This window comes from Xiphophorus maculatus, chromosome 23 (genome assembly GCF_002775205.1).
Source record: "Xiphophorus maculatus strain JP 163 A chromosome 23, X_maculatus-5.0-male, whole genome shotgun sequence".
NCBI classification, from domain to species: domain Eukaryota; kingdom Metazoa; phylum Chordata; class Actinopteri; order Cyprinodontiformes; family Poeciliidae; genus Xiphophorus; species Xiphophorus maculatus.
Window position 1 is genome coordinate 12,103,576 of NC_036465.1, and position 16,810 is coordinate 12,120,385.

The 16,810-nt window shown below is 37.2% G+C and overlaps 1 protein-coding gene across 1 annotated transcript; it reads left to right on the plus strand.

Annotated features, from left to right (window-relative positions):
* The first annotated feature begins 777 nt into the window (after window positions 1-777).
* On the plus strand, window positions 778-16,323 carry LOC111606873 (homeobox protein EMX1-like). The gene is made up of 3 exons (XM_023328251.1): window positions 778-1,556; window positions 9,267-9,451; window positions 14,214-16,323. Exons 1-3 carry the CDS (start codon window positions 1,166-1,168, stop codon window positions 14,379-14,381), a joined length of 744 nt encoding a protein of 247 aa, XP_023184019.1. The 5' UTR covers window positions 778-1,165; the 3' UTR covers window positions 14,382-16,323.
* The last annotated feature ends 487 nt before the right edge of the window (window positions 16,324-16,810 follow it).

The window sequence follows — 16,810 nt, forward strand, 5'->3', positions numbered from 1 at the left end:
CAGAGACTGAAATAAAACTCATTAAAGAGGCGCAGCAGATTAAACTCAAAGAAACACAGAATTAGAAAACAACGAAAAACTACATGGAAACGAAAAAATTATTTGAAAGAACAAAATGACTAATTTACGGTAAATAAAACTACTGGAAAGAAAACCAACGAAGCTGCAAAATGAACAACAATTATCCATCCATCCGTTTTCTTTATAATCTAGTCCCTAGTGGAGTCGGGAGGACTGCGGATGCTTATCTCCAGCTAACGTTCCCGGCGAGAGGCGGGTTCACCCTGGACAGGGTTATTAAAAATAATCATTAAAAATATAATATACAAACTAAAACCTTATTTGTAATAAATACGACTTTCAGTAACCACAAACATTTGAATGCTCTGTGTAATTAAGCAAAAACAAAACAATATTTAAAGAAGAAAGAAACGAATGTACATCAGTGATACGCGCTGTGGTGAATAATATATTCAGCGGTCAAAAACTACACAAACGGAGAGAATAAAACAAGGCACATCAGAGCAAACAAAAGCAGAACCGCACTTTTTTTGTTGTTGTTCTTTTTGAAAACCCGAATATTTTTCAGCTCTTTAATCGAACATGAGTCACTCATTGCTGATGAGTTTTAATTAGCGTGCCTATTAATAATATTTGTTGTGACCTCATATTAATCATCCTCATCATCACTGTCAGTCATTATCATCACCACCTTTGACATCCTCCTCCTCCTCATCCACCCCATCAACAAAATGGCTGTGGCAGTGGCTGCCTCTGCGCATGCTCACAGCACACCTCCGGCAGGTATGTGCGCTCGTGCAGGCTTTCCCGGTTCATCAGACTCCAGCATGAGGCGGCAGCAGGTTCGTGGAGACACCCACTGATCCGAGGCTAACACGCTCAAACTCGGCTGCAGCAGCTCGGAGACTCCGCGCGGTACCCCGATCCGGATCAAGTTTGTGATTTTTGTTGACGTTCTGCAGCGGAGAGAGGAAACTCCCGGGAGCTCAAATCTGGAATTTACGCACGGCTGGTGCGCACAGGCCGACAATCGGGAAGAGTTATGGAAGAATTGGGAATCTGAACCCCAAGAGTCCGAAGGACAGGACTAACTGGACGAGAATAATTGAAATTCTTCTTCATCCTCTCCGCTCAGGTGCTCACCATGTTCCAACACAGTAATAACAAGAAATGTTTCACCATAGAGTCTCTGGTGGGAAAGGATGCGAGCAGCCACAGCGGCGGCGGCGGCGGGGGCAGTTCCGGGGATGAACCCATCCGGCCCACTGCGCTCCGCTTCCCGGACTCTCTGCACCCGGCTTCAGCCACCGGGGTCTTCGGCTCCTGCTTCCAGGGGGGCAGCGGGAGGACTTTGTTCTCTGCCGGGCCGGACATGATGTTGCAGGAGACCGGGACACACACGCAGAGCCACGGCGGGCTCCCGCTGCACCCGCTACAGATCCCCCCTCAGAGCTTCTTCAGCCCGCAGCATCGGGACGCGCTCAGCTTCTACCCCTGGGTGCTGCGGAGCCGCTTCCTGGGACACCGCTTCCAAGGTGAGCCGAGGGCGCTCCGCCGCCGCTTCACTCAACTTTTCCTCCTTCGTATTCAGTTTGCCCATGCTTTGTCTCTGCTCTTCTAAGATTCTTCTCTTTTTGACACTGACTAAACACAACTTTGCTTCGTGTGTACACATTGAAGCTCAGGTTGTTGCATTCCAGAGACAATTTCTTATTATTTGGAAACTGCCCTCACTCTCACAGAATTAAACTATGCTACATATAAAGTGTATCTCTGGTCTTTCCCAAGCTTGAATCTTTTCTTGGCTTTATGATATAGAATGGAGCTGAATGGCGTTCATCATTAGCGCTGCATCACAGATCAATGACAACTATAAATAGATCATTTTGTTTTATTCATTAAAATAATTTTCTTGTTTGTGGTCGAAAAGCAGTGGAAGCTTTCAGCAAGCATTTTGTGGGCTTGTTTCTTTTATTTTCTTTGCTCTTCCCTTTTATTATTTTTTTTTGTTTTAATTGATAAGCTGAAGATACGTTCGGGGCACGTGCAGCTGATCATATCAGTGATCAGAAAGCGCAGCACCTGGAGGTTCGACCCAGATCAGAAGTTCAGAACGCAGAAATGATTTTCACTAAATGATGGTTATTGTATTTTATCATAAACGATTAATTCATTTTAGCTGTAAAATAATATAAGTGAGCAAATACAATAAAGCGGTTATTAACATGAGTAGGGAAAAAACAATGGTGGAGCGTAAATAAAGTTAAAACAAAGTAAAATGTAGTGATTTTTGGGATTATATTGAACTTAGAATAAAAAACTAAATCTTAAATTAACGCCTTAGAAAAAAAAGCATACTAAACCAACTAAAAAAAAACTAAAACTAAAACTAAAACAACGAACGGAATTAAAAGAAAAATGAAAGCAATAAATAAATAAATAAATACGTTTTAGTTTAAACTTGAAAACTTTTGCAAATTAATGTCTGCCAATAAAATGTTATAATTTTGTCAAACTATTTCAGATTATTATTTTTAATTTTTTCGTTTTAGACATAAAGATCAAAAGAAATATCTACACTTAAAAAGAAGTGTTTAGTAAAAAATAAAATAAAATTACGAAATGACGGGGTTCTCTTCTTTTGTCGCTTTTAAAACCCTACAAGTTTGAACAAAGTTTTCTGACTCCCCGTGAACTCATCTCACACCTGCGCCGTTTCATCACGGCTTGTTTTTCTCGGTTATTCACATTATTGCTTGTTTAAAAGGTCACAGTTTTTCCTATTTGTTTATGTTTAAACTCTTTACTGCAACTTCTATGATTTTTTAATTGTTGCTCTTTTCAAAACCTAATTGTTAATGTGTATAAAATTCTAAATCAGTCATGAAATAAAACCTTATTTGAAGTACTTTCTCATATCTTCGTATTTATTTAATTATACGTTTAGAAACTGTCAAAGTGTTAGAGCAAATAAGTCAAATTTAAACACAACTTGAAGCCAGAAGGATAAATCATATTAAACCAGTAAAATTCATCATCATTTTATTTTACCTTAATTGAGACATTATTCAAATTGATACTTGGTTAAAAATATAATTTTATTGAAGTAATTTATGATTGCACTATAAAAAGATTTCATAATAAACATTGTAATAAAAAAAATAAAAAATACCGTCATACATTTTTTGAACATTTATCTTTCAATAAAAATAGCAAAAAAAGTACATATTCATATATTTCAGAAAATAAGAATTCATACAAAAAACACATCAAATCTCAGATTAAAAAAAACAAACACATTATACAATTACTCATAAATTAGTTTTAAAATAATTTATGTTTTACAAAATCATTTCAGGCTGCCTAATGCCACAATTTTTAGCTGTTTAGATATGAATTCTGGTATTTCATGTGTAAATATACTCATAAATGTTATGAGAGAGGCAAGATTAGCATAATTATTATTTTTTTGTGGACATTGGGGTTTTTTTTAGAAAAATTTCTAAAATATCATTTGAACATTCTAAAGTTCAGACTTTTTTTTAGCGTCTTTTAGTTTGAATTAACAATTTTATTTTTTCAAATGGATTTTTAAAGATATTTTTATCTCAGCAGCTCCTTTGATGACTTATAATTAACGTTATTATTTTAAGGGTTTGATAAAAATCAGAAATGCAGATTTTAACATTTACAAAGGGAACATTTGTCGCTGTTTGATTTGACATTAATTCATTACATTTTATCTCAGGAGAACAATTCTGCTTCAGATAACTTCAGCCTTGCAACACATTTAATAAAGAACGGAACAGTACGACAGCCAAAAGAACTACTTTCAGAAGCGGATGAATCTGAGTCTCAGTGTGGGTTTGAGGTGTCTCTGATACCTGTCCCACACAGGTGGTCCCATTAACCCTTTCTTGTCCACCTCCTCTTCCTCTGTCTGCTGCACCTCCTCTCATACAGACGCATTTTTCTTCATTATGTGGAAGCAGCTGACAGCCTCACTTCTCTTGCAGCTCCTGCTTCTCCGGCTCCAGTTTACAACATGGAACAGTTTAACTGTCCTAGTCCTCGCTTCTGCGTGACATGAAACATTAGCACTCACTAAATATAAACGCACATCACATATTACACTGTAATGCTTTTATTTAACAAGAACTACATCAAATTAGAAAATCCATGTGGAAAAAGAGTCACCTCTCATGGTCTAACTGCTTGTAGAATCGACTTTACTGCAATAAATCCAGTCATTTTCTGATTATATGGAAGTCGGGGAATTGTGGCCCAGTCATCTTTCCAGCACTGCTTTAGTTTATTGAACTTTGTCTCTACAAAGCTACCTTAAGGTCCAACCACAGACTGAGGTAGGGATGTTGGTTCTTTTCTTTTTCAGTCATTCATGCATTTGCTGCTGTGTTTCTGATCATTGTCCTGTCGATGTTCCAGTTCCGCTGTCCGGCAGGTGACCTCACATTTGATTCAAGTTTGTGTGCTTGTAAAACAAGCCCAGATCATCAACTCTCCACCACTGTGCTTTACGGTTTTTACACTCAGTCTTTAGTAATGATCATATCCTGCACCGGGGTTGAACATTTAACACACTAACTTGCAGAGTCTGAGATGAAGCTCTTGCATATTTTATTATTAATTGATGGAGTTCAGATTATTCAGTTTGATGGACAGATTTGTTTCTCTAAGATTGCTGATGTTTTTAACCTTTGCATTGTGCTAACTCACTGGAGTGTTCCCCAGGGTCAGGAAGTGCCAAAGAGTCATCATTTAATAGATTAACAAGAGTGGACTTTTACTCACAGGTTTTTTTTGTTTGTTTTTTGTGTTTTTTTTTTTTTTTGTTCAGCTTTTGTCAAAAAAAAAAAATTATGTTGAAAGTATATGTGTAGCTTAGTCGGGATCATTCATACTTCCCCAGATTAAAAAAAATAAAATCTGTCAGGTTTTATTTACAATCTAGGAAACAGTTTTAAAAGGCTCACTTCATCTGTTTTGCATTTTGGTTTTAGAGAAGTGTCTCTTTTTGGATGCTACGGTGTGTTTTGAAAGTAACTGCAAGGAAGTAAAAGTTATAATTTGCTTGTCAATGACTCACTAGTAGCCGTAGTGGTGTTTTTAAAATTAATTAATTTATTTAGGAAATTTGTCACTGTTCTTTCTTTGATGCAAATAAAGCCATAATCAGAGAGTGGGTGTGACAAAGCTTGTTTTTATGTAGTTTGTTGTTAAATCATTGCTGGAGTTGCTTAGTTTTCTGCTCTGAGTTAAGCTTTATGTTTGCAGAGATTAGGCCTTTCTTTGATGATATCATATTTCTTTGAGGTTAGGCCTGCTAATACTGAGCTTCACCAGTTCCATGAAATAAACTGCATTTTTGATAGCTCTAGTAGATTTAAACCTAAATGAAAGAATTACAGAATTCTAATTTTCGTGTCAAAGCATATCTGTAAGCTTCTTCTGCTTAAATTTGGTTTGTGCATTTATTTTGTTTGTTGAAGCACTTTAGGATTTATATCTTGAAAGATGCTATGCAAATAAACTTCTACTTACTTTTATCTGATTCTCACTAAATCTAAAAAGGTAAATGGAACCATGTGCTGTTTGTTGATGCATTTAAAGACTGAAATTGGTGGGACTGTTTAGATTAATAAAATTGCCTTTTTTTTGTTTATATTTGACCAACTGATCAGCCGATCTCTGGATGACTCTTCTTTCATTCATCAAATTATACCGTTATTAAGAAAACAGAAAAAGCATAAGTTTCATTTTACACAAAAAATATCAACAAAAGAAGATTTCAGTATAATATTGTCAGTTGAACTGAATGCAGGTGTTCACAAGGCTAATCATCTGATGCAAACAGGTCTGGTTTAAGTTAGAAGGTTTTTCTTTCTCCCTGTCTGTGTTCTGTTTACTCCTAGTGTAAATTCTGCTCAGAAAGACAAATGCTTAAATGTCTAAGAACTGTAACTGAGAAACGTTTTTCTATATAGAGGTCACTGATGAGACATTAACCTGATGAAAACTGTGAGAATTTATTCTTGGAAAGGGCAGAAGCTCCAGCTTAGCTGCAGGCTGTGTTAAAGTGCAGCAGGGTTTAGTATCTAGCATAATCAACTGCCTCATCTGCTCAGCACAATGCATCAACCATTGGAGGAGTTGTGTGGTTACTACTGAAGGTTCCAAGTTAAACAGCAAGAGTGTTGAAAAACTTTAGCTGAGGAATAGAAATGACAGTAATCTCTAGTTAATGTGAAGCCTGATGTTTCTCCTGAAGTTTTATTTATCCTGATTCAGAGATGCATTTCTGTTTTCTTCTGAATTTCTGCTGTTGCTAATCTTGGTTCTGCATCTGTGATGAAGGTTCATTCAGAGTTTATCGAGGTCCATGTCCTCCCTACTTGAAAGACTTAATTTACAAAGGGATACTGCAGAAGCGTCTGTAGGAAACTAAATGCTAATTTCCAATAAACATGCTTCTTAAAATTTAAATAAATAAATAAACATGCATCTTATCAACATTAATAAAAACAAACTGTTCTCTGTTTGTGCTACACATCGGAGCGTATGATGCTCGCTCAGAGGGTAAAATCAAAAGATTTTTCTGTTCTTGTTCATATCAAAATCAAAGATGTCACTTTACTTCCCAGATAAGCTGTTAGCTAGTGATTAAACTTTTCAAATATCTCAATAACCATTTTAATCTCTTTAATTAGTTAAAACTGGAAAATGAGGAGAAAATTAGAGTAGATATTGAATTGTTCAATTTTGCGGATTAATTTTTTCGATTCGAGCAGTTGCTACATTACAGCATCAATTGACATTGAACAGAAACATTTGCAAACCATGACGGCCACCAGTCACGGCTCTGAATTTGCATGTGAATAAGACGGCTAACGCCAGATAAAAGGTGCCCGGTACGTGCCGGCTCTCCGCCCGCCATCATTGTCGTACAGCCCGCTCTTTTGCGTAGAGCGTGATGGCGGCCGCAACTCCTTTTCAGCGGGCTAAAAGGAACCCAAGCGTATATTTGTTTGTATGTAAAAATGTATTGATAGATTTACGTGCGATTTCAATAAACAGTCAGGAAAAATGAAAGCAGAAGCTGCGCGTCGGTTTGGGGCGAAGAAACAAAGAAACCGTTTCAGCGTCGCTGTCACACGGAGTTTTCAACCGCTTCGCCTCGTAAGCAAATGAGACTCGAGTTCGCCCCAAAAGTGAGAAGACTAGCTTTAGAACCTCAGTAAAATTAGACAAACCGAAATGGAAAAACGCAAAAAACGATCTGCATGGAAATAAAGTCGGTTAGCGCTATAAAGAGCAGGGTTTTAGATAGCTTGAGTTAGCAAAGCTGCATCTGGTTAAAACGTTTTTCATTTGTGGTTTGAACATCGACGTGTAAGCTCGCTTCTTGGCTCAATCTAATGACCAAACAGCAATAGTTTCTAAATTTTTCACACGCAAAAAAATCCTTTCTCACTGAGGTTCTGAAATATTATCAGAACCTTTTTTGTTCTGCTGCAGAGATGAAACCCAGCAGAGCAACAGGATCCACAACCAGAGCTCTGGGATCTGAGCAAACCCATTCACGTTTCTCCCAATCTTTTTTATGTTTGTTGATGAGCGTTTCAATTTCAGTTTACGGCTCAACTCTTGATTCAGATGCAAATGTCAAACAGACAAGGTGTTTGTTCAGATTAGGCAGAACAAATAGACACACAAAGGCATGTTGCAACAACTAGGAGCTCTGCATTTTTGCTCAGTTCAGAAATGAAACTGAGGAAGTGATCAGTGCATGTCTAGAAACAATGAACTAGGCTTTTAGGGACATTTTTGTGTGGAAATAATGTGGAAAAGGACTGCCCTCATGTTTATATCCTCACCATACAGGGCAAAGACAGAGACATCAGTCAGTCTGACTGTTCAGGTCTCAGAAGTTTTATACTTTCTTGCTTTCAGCTCCAGTTTTGTTTTGATGGAATAAAGTAACTGATTGCAACTGAAATGATTGAATCTTGAAAAACAGGTTAATCTGAATAAATCCTAATGTCAGTAAAATGTTTATTTATATCAGCACTTCAAATCAAAAAATGAAACTCTTACATAAACCCATTACACGCAGTGTTCATTCCTATTCATTTTGAAAACGATGGCTTAATGCTAACAAAAAACATAAATTCAGTTTTTCAGAAAATTAGACATGAGACCAATATAAGAAACGATTTTCAAAACTGACAGCCCACTTTCAGATATGAATTTAAAAACCATCCTGACCCCTGGGAATTGAAGTTCAAGGGCTCCTTTAAACACTCGGGAGCTCAGTATTAGCTCATGTGAAATGTTGCACTTAAACTATGCCAAACAGTTATCACCGTCATATTTATCAAACACTAGCCAGTTTCTCTAATGAAGTTAAATAAATTACTACAGAACCTATCCACTAAATGTGTAAATCTCTAAAGGTTTCCTAACATGTGACTCCTAACTATAGTGTTATTTATAGCCGTGGTAATATGAAAGTATTTTTAGAGTCTAGATTTTCACGTATTTTATAGGTATCTACATGCTTTGGCATGACCTTATTTTTTCTAATTTTTTTACATTTGCTGATCAGTTTGTGCCTCTGCTTCAACAGACCTGACTTAAATGACTGTAATGACTGTGTAGAACCTGATTCAGATTTATTGGACCAGAGGAAAATATCAAAGTTTGTGGAACAGTCGAACTCAAGGAAGAATCTGAAACCACACTTCTGCTCAGCTACGAAATATACTCATCATAGCCTTGTGCGGAAAACTATTTTTAAAATTATGTTACTGAAATAAATGGACCTTTCAATGACACTCTAATTTATCAACAATAAAATGTGGCAATTTTAGATAATTGGGCCTGACTTCAGCCTTTCAGGCTGCATGCAGGATGGTCTTTAGCCTCCAGATAAGATTCAGGACCAAATACGGCATTCCAACTTTTCTTCTCATCAAAAAATTACAAAGGAGGATGTCAAGCTACACTGCAGATGAGATAAACATCAGTAGGTGATATTGAACATGCATAAGCTCTTCATTTAGCGTAGCTTATCTGTTTTTTTGTTTCCAGTCTACTTTTTAAAATTTTTTCACAATTTTATTTTCATTAATGATTACCTTGTGGTCCACTGGATACATTATATTTTACTGCAGAATGGCAATAAAAGAAGTCAACCGAATGTTTGAATTTTGTTTGTTTTTCAGGAGAGGACAGCAGTCCAGAGAACCTGTTGCTTCACGGCCCATTCTCCAGAAAGCCCAAACGGATCCGAACGGCTTTCTCACCTTCCCAGCTGCTGCGCTTGGAGCGAGCTTTTGAAAAAAACCATTACGTAGTCGGAGCTGAGAGGAAGCAACTGGCGAGTGGGCTGTGCTTGACTGAGACACAGGTGAGGCATCTTGGAAACAGAGGCAGAGGTGCATGATGGGGCGGTTCAGACAAGATGTTTGTTATGGTAAATACTAAAGTTAGACAAAAAAAGCTGACAGTACTGAGTTAAAGTCCTGAAACAACAGATCTGCCTTAAAGCAGCTATATCTTTTTTATAATAGTCTTTTTATAATAATCTTGTATTGTCTTTTTTATAATAATCATGTTTTTTTGTTGCTTTTGATGTTTCTTTGTTACTGACAACCTATCCAAAAGAAACAACTGGATCCCATTTCTGGAGTTGAATATGTTAAGAAGTTTTTGACAGATGGAGAATAAGATTTTAGTTCAAACAGCTACTGACAACTCTGGGAATAATGAACCAGTGGGACACATAAATCATTGCAGATATGACTGATATTTTTCAGAACAGATAAAGAAATGAGGATTAGCAAATCAGTCCGGCTTACCAAGTCTTGCCTTAAGCTCCGCCTGAGTTTGTCTTCTACCTAAATAATTATTTTAAAAAGTAGAGTAAAGGGCGTGCCGTGGTGGTGTAGTGGTTAGCGCGACCCGTATTTGGAGGCCTTGAGTCCTCGACGCGGCCGTCGCGGGTTCGACTCCCGGACCCGACGACATTTGCTGCATGCCTTCCCCCCTCTCCTTCCCCGTTTTCTGTCAGCCTACTATCATATAAGGGACACTAGAGTCCACAAAAGACCCCCTGGAGGGGTAAAAAAAAAAAAAAAAGCAGAGTAAAGAAAACAGAATGACCAAAGTATACCAAAGAAGATTTTTTCTTCTTTTGTAATTCATCTGACATATTGGATACCAACCTCTGATTCAAATGCAGACTGACGGGGATCTAGTCTTACCTTATAACTCTTTGGAGTTCATTTGCTGCCCTCAGTTTCTTCATGTTAGTTTTTGAGAACTGACCACTTTTTCTCAACAAGGATTAAGATCTGTGAAGTTTCCTAATCACATGTCTTATAAACCAAAGGTTCATAAATTTTCTAAAGTGATAAACTATATATATTTCTTTGCAGAAGCTTTTGGTAAAGCTACACTGCAGATGTTGCTTGGTCAAGATTGATCAATCTTGGTCAAGATTGACAGTTAAAAAAAAAAATCTATATTTTCTTTGGGACAAATCTGATTAATCAAAGACGCTAAAGTGATTTTAACGACTCAGACTGGACTCTTGTTGCAAATTTATGTCATTCCACTTGTACAGTATGCCTCTCTTGTCTGTTGATGCATTTTCAGGGCACACCACCAATCATACAGCCATAAATACTTGGCTGTCATCTAGTGGATAGAACTATGCCAGATCATGACTAAATTAATAATCTGCACACTAAATATACATGCACTCACACATATATATATATATATATATATATATATATATATGCTGCTCTGCTCAGTGGCATTATTAACTGTGATGTCAGTGTGTGTTTGCATTGTGAGGAATGCTGAGTAGGCAATTAGTCAGCGAACTCATCCTTTTCTCAGGATGGTGTTTGTCATCAAGTCGATGCGGTGGTTGGACTCCTGACGCCAGTGAAACGATGTGATTCATAAATTATGAGCTCATTTCACAACAGCAGACAGGAAGAGAAGGACGCAGCTCTGCCAGTCACTTGCCAGCGGCGGTTATTAATCACTCATAAGTCACAGCTTTGTGCAATCAGCGCGCCTTTACAGGCAGTAATGATCAAGTGATCAACGTTCCTGCGGGACATCTCAGGGCTGGCGTCCAAATAAGTGCCAATAAATTTTTCATTCTTACTGCTGGGGGCTACAAGGGGCCCTGCAGAGAAAAAGTGACGCAGGTCTTATAAAAATCTACTTAATTTATATTAGTTTTCATAAGAATCATCTAAACCACCATTGCGTTAAATAATTGAATCTTTACACTAAGAGTGAAAAATGTTGGTGCTGTGCATGTTTTGGATGTTTGTTTTTGAACTGCTCACCAGGAAAGTATGTCATTTTTGTATCTGATGATCCAAAAAGCCCCCTCTGAACTGTTGATAATACAGAAAATATTCATGCAAAATGTTGCAAAACAATTGCCATTCTGCCATCCTGCACAACTCTGCTCAATTTTCATCTGCTTTCAGTGCTCCATCTGACATTTCTCCCATAGATCTAGATTTTTCTGGTAGGATTTCTACGGGTCAATCAGTGAACAGAAGGAGAATTTGTGAATTGTGGTCCGCTTGTAGTTATACCAATTGGAGCACATGAAGTGAATATTGTTGCAAATATTGAGTTAACATTAACGACCATCTCATTCAGCTCAACACTTCTCTTTTCGCAGTGGCAGATTATTTTTTACCTTGCAGGCAATTCACGGTAAGCTTCATACCGTCATAGTCAAATATTATCAACTGCATAAAATTTAAAGCTTCAACAGGGCCCACGCCTCCAGCAAACAATTGTTGCTCAATAGCTGAGGGTCTGGACCTTCTTTGCAGAGCAACACAAAAAAACAAGAGAGTGTTTTTTTATCAGGCTAATATTCCCTGGTCATTTTTGCACCAGAGAGATGCTTTCTTTCATGCTAATAATTTCCTAGATGTTAGCAGCCTATTCACATTTCTATTCCTTGAGGTACACTGCATGGGACCACAACCCAGTCCAGAAACTGACACAGCTCTCTCAGATTGTATCATTGGTATCAACCTTTGGATCCTTTATCTGTGCCAGGATATTTTCAATGATCCTGTTTGATTTGTGAATTTTCCCTATATATGGGGCAGGTTAGGCTATATGGTGGACCAGTGGGAGTCCCCGGTTCTTTCTGGCTTCCTCCTACTAAACATGTACGTTAAGCTAATTGGCCAAATTGTCCTTTGTGCAAGTGTTAGTGTTCATGGTTGTATGTCTTGATATTGTCTTGTGATGGACTGACAGTCTATCTGGGTTTACCCTGCCTTACACCCATTGATCACTAGAAATAGAAACCATGTCTCAGGACCCTGAATGGATTAGGCAGGTACAGAAATATCTGGGTTTCTGGGTCTACACTATCAGTTTTGAAAAAGTGCCTTTTGTTTATCATCCAGTGGGGAAATAAAGATCAACTAAGCATGGGCCAGTATTTATGGTCATATGAGAAATGAATTGGTCATTACAGCTGGACAGAGTGTTGCAGTTTCTTACACAAAGTGCTGTCAGTGTAGCAAGGTTTTAGCCTTGGTATGAGGCTGGCATGGTCAGTCAAACTTGAAGTTTTCCATTACAAATCATGCCAGTGTGCGTGGGCTCTACATCGTGGAAGTGCTCCCTCTTGATGCTGAGCAGCAGAAGTTTGTCTGTTGGGTAATCCTTCTGAAAACAAACCCAGCCAGCTTCATTAAAGTACTTTTTTAAAAATTATGTTTCATATTTATCCAAATAGCCTGTGTTTTCAGCTATACAAAAATCAGATTACAGAAACATTAATCAAGGAATTTATTAACTTTCTTTAAAGGCTACTTTAAAATATGGCAATAAAATCAGTTGTTAATGATTGCTCTTGCATTTTCAGTCTGTACTAATATAACAAAAACCTGATTTAATAGATTAACTGAATATATCAGAAAAAATCTTTCACTTAATGTTATCTCTTCTTGTCTTTGTTTTTCTCTTCACTGTAAAGAAGAAGTGTTACTTTGAATCCTCAGTAGAATCTGTGGTAAACCTATCTGATGTTTGAAGGTAATTAGAGCATCTATCATGCTGATCTAGAGTTTACAGCCTCTGACAGGTTGCGCAACAAGATCTTGGAGCCAGCTCAGCGAGTTTGAACAGCTCTACATGTCATGGTCATGTTTTACCAGCGAAAAGGTCTTAAATCACCGAGTTGCTCTCACACAATCATTCCTATCAGTGACAGAATCACAGCTTGTTGTGGTTATGGCTGGTAGCTGTGCGAAGATTTCCAAATGGCTCGTCATTGTTCTCAGGCATGTTTGCAGTTGGAGGAAACAGCTTCTGTGTTTTAACTACCCAAAACAAAGTGGATTCTGTGGATTCCAGCTTATTTATTTGACAGATTCTAATCAGACGGAACTTAATTAGTTTAATATTGTTGGAATCGGGAAGAAATTAAAGCATGCTTCATGTCTGTAAATCCTTTGTGAAAAGATACATCTTTATATGTGAACACAAGCCACATTTACTTGACTGTATTGCTGAGAACATCATTAGATCGAAACTGATGGAACACCTCTGGAAAACATCAAAATCATAACACCTACAAGCAGTAGAAATCTTCACTGGTTAATGACTGTCACATCTTTGCACTTAATAATGTTCTTTTTCTAAAATCCTGCAGAGTTGAAACTTTTCAGAGTTTCGACTCTGGAACTATGAGAGTCACAAATGCTCAAACAAAAACTAGCATTTGGGAATTTGGAAAGGGTTCAAATAAATTGGTTAAAATCATGGTTAACCAAATTTATTTATCAAAATGTGAAAACAAACTTTTTTTAAATTTTGCTTTGTCATTAAATTAGGTAAATCCAATGTCAGATATAAAGTGCCTGCACCATTATTTGCTTTAAAAAGTGTTACATGAAAACAGTAGCTTATAGAATCACCTTTAGCAGCAGTAATGCTTACCCGTTCTTAGCATGTGAGAGATTGCCATTTCAAGAGTAATTTTGGATTATTCAGATCTTAAACCACAGAAAACCAGAAGCAGTAAGCGTAAGCAGACATTTTCAACATCCAAGCTTCATATGAACCTTGTATTCTGATGTGACGGCGTGTGTTTGTGTGTGCAGGTAAAAGTGTGGTTTCAGAACCGCAGGACGAAGCACAAGCGGCAGAAGTTGGAGGAAGAGTCTCCTGAAGCTCAGCAGAAGAGGAAGGGCAGCCAACACGTCAGCCGCTGGAGAGCAGCGACGCAGCAGCCTGGCAGCGAGGACGTGGATGTCATCAGCGACGATTAGACTACAGTTGTCTCTGCGCCATCTCATATATACACACACAAAAAATACATCGATTTGAATTTAAAAAAGCAAATAAATACATTAAAATTAAGGAATTGAGACCTGTGACTTTTAGTCAAAAATAAGGTTTAACCCTTTTCACTGCAAGATTACACACACACTGCAGAGTAAAACCGAACACACATATGAACACACACATACAGACACAGACAGCTTTTATTGCTATGGACTGACAGATGGACGATGAACCTTTCTGTTCTGGACAATGGAATAGGAAAAGAAGAACAGAGGGTTGTTTTCCTAAGAAAAAAGAAAACTTTCTGTCAGATTTGGACTGACGAGGTTTCAATGCTTCCAAGAGGCAAAAAAGGATGATAACCTGACTTTGGTTCTGGTGCCAAACAAAGACTGTGTCCTGAAAATTAAACAGAAAAAAAGACTTTCAAAGCTGCTGGGCTGCAGGTTTCTGAACCAGCTCACAGGCATTCTGGGAGAAACAATGTTCCTTCAACAGAGAGCAAGGAGGAACCTTCCGGGAATTTGTTCAAAAGCATTAGTCTGTGAGACTTTTGACAATCCTGACTGAAGGTGTTTGAGGCAAAGCTGCTTCCAAAACCCTCAAACTGAAAGATTTTGAGTCTATTGCTTCCCCCTCAATTTTCAATAAGGAATCCAGACGATTAGATGTGATGGATGATAGCTTTGCTGAAAACTTATTGCAAAAATAAATAAAATCAGCTACAATCTTTTGTAAGTTTGTATTTTCCTATCCTGTGTTCCCATATGCAGTTAAATTAAAGCTGATAGAAACAGGACTCCTTCACACTGGATGAAGACCCTGCAATTTTTTAAGAACCCTGCAAGAATTCAGATGAGTCTTGGGCATGTTTTTAGATGGTAATTAAGGATCAATGTGCTCCCTCATTACAGATAATAAATCATGAATGTTCTCTGAGGGTTTCAAAGATGCTCAAAACTTCCTTATCAAAGTGGTTTATCAGTAAAACAACATCATCAATAGTATTGGTGTTAGTCTGAGGTGGTAGGATCATTATAGGAGGGTCCTGAACTCACACCTTGAATGCCCGGTATGAGTTCAGCTGCTCAGTCAGTAGTAAGAGTGAACCATCGCCCCACACCGAACGAGGTTCTCCAAATTTGCTACAATCCAACCACATTCTTAGAAACCAAAAAAAACACAAATGGCTCTTCATTTCATGAGGAATGTAAACTAAAATGGATCTGCACAAACTTGTATGAAATACACTGAGCAACACTGACAGATGACTTTTTAATTACATTCACTCTAAACACTGAACTTGGAGAACATGGTGTTGACTCAGCTATTTATTTCTGAATGCAAAATCCGAGCTGAGCTCAAATTTTTAGGCTTGCTGTTGCATTCTGTCTCAAAATCCTGTGGTTTGTTCAGGTTCCTTTATGGAGAACTAATTCAGCAGCTTTTGTTTTCCTCACCAACAGAAAAAAATCTGGAATGCCAATCTTTGTTTGAGGTAATTATGTAAGCGAAATCTGACTTACGAAAATTACACACAAAAAAAGAAAAGAAATGCAGGAAAATGCAGCTTTTCATTTCAAAGCACAGCAACAGGTACAGAAACTAGTAGGATCCCAGATCAGCTGTTTTTCTGGGGTGGAGTATATAGGTATTTATGTAAAAACTGGATGAGAAAGTATTCTATGCATCTAATGTGTGTATATAACGATAATATTATTAATGACGATGATGTGTGTTTTTGTTTTTTCTCTGCATCAGTACATTAGTTTTTTCTTCCGTCTGGACAGATTTACCTCATCTTCTCCTCATGTAGCACTTCTACTTCTACTTAATCAGATCTATTTTTTCATTCTTTTAGGACCGAATGCACTAACTGTACAACCTCTGAGAAGATGAAAGGAGCTTTGTACCCCCTGTGCTCAGTTTGGAGAAAAAAAATAAATAAATAAAAGAAATACAATTAAAATGTTTTTTTGTTTGCTTAATTCGTTTTTTATAGTTGATTTTCTTTTCTCATTTTGATTTTTCTCTTTAGGTTAATTTCCTATTTATTGATAAATGGAGTGATTCACAATGTTCAAAATAAGAATAATTTAACATCATCATTTCCAATTAAGTAAATAAAAATATTTGTTCTCTTTAAAATGTTGCATTCATTATTTATGCATTTTTCTAAATTATGCTCATTTGAATCTGATTACATTTGAATTTATAACAATTCATATTTTAATTTATTAATAGTTTCGCGTTTTTAAAATTTGGCTGCCATGTCACAGTTTAGTACTTGTAGGCAAACTCTAAGTTTCTAGAACTGCAATTCAAAAATACAATAAAACTAATAAAAACTATTTCAATATTTAATACAATTATTCTTGGAATAAATAATTTTTAAAAAACGCGTATATTTATG

What these genes read in the sequence shown, in the direction of transcription:
- LOC111606873 (XM_023328251.1), top strand. Translation starts at nt 1,166, where the DNA reads ATGTTCCAACACAGTAATAACAAGAAATGTTTCACCATAGAGTCTCTG. An exon ending in CCTGGGACACCGCTTCCAAG is followed by an intron (nt 1,557 to 9,266) that starts GTGAGCCGAGGG and finishes TTTGTTTTTCAG; the next exon opens with GAGAGGACAGCAGTCCAGAG. An exon ending in TGTGCTTGACTGAGACACAG is followed by an intron (nt 9,452 to 14,213) that starts GTGAGGCATCTT and finishes TTGTGTGTGCAG; the next exon opens with GTAAAAGTGTGGTTTCAGAA.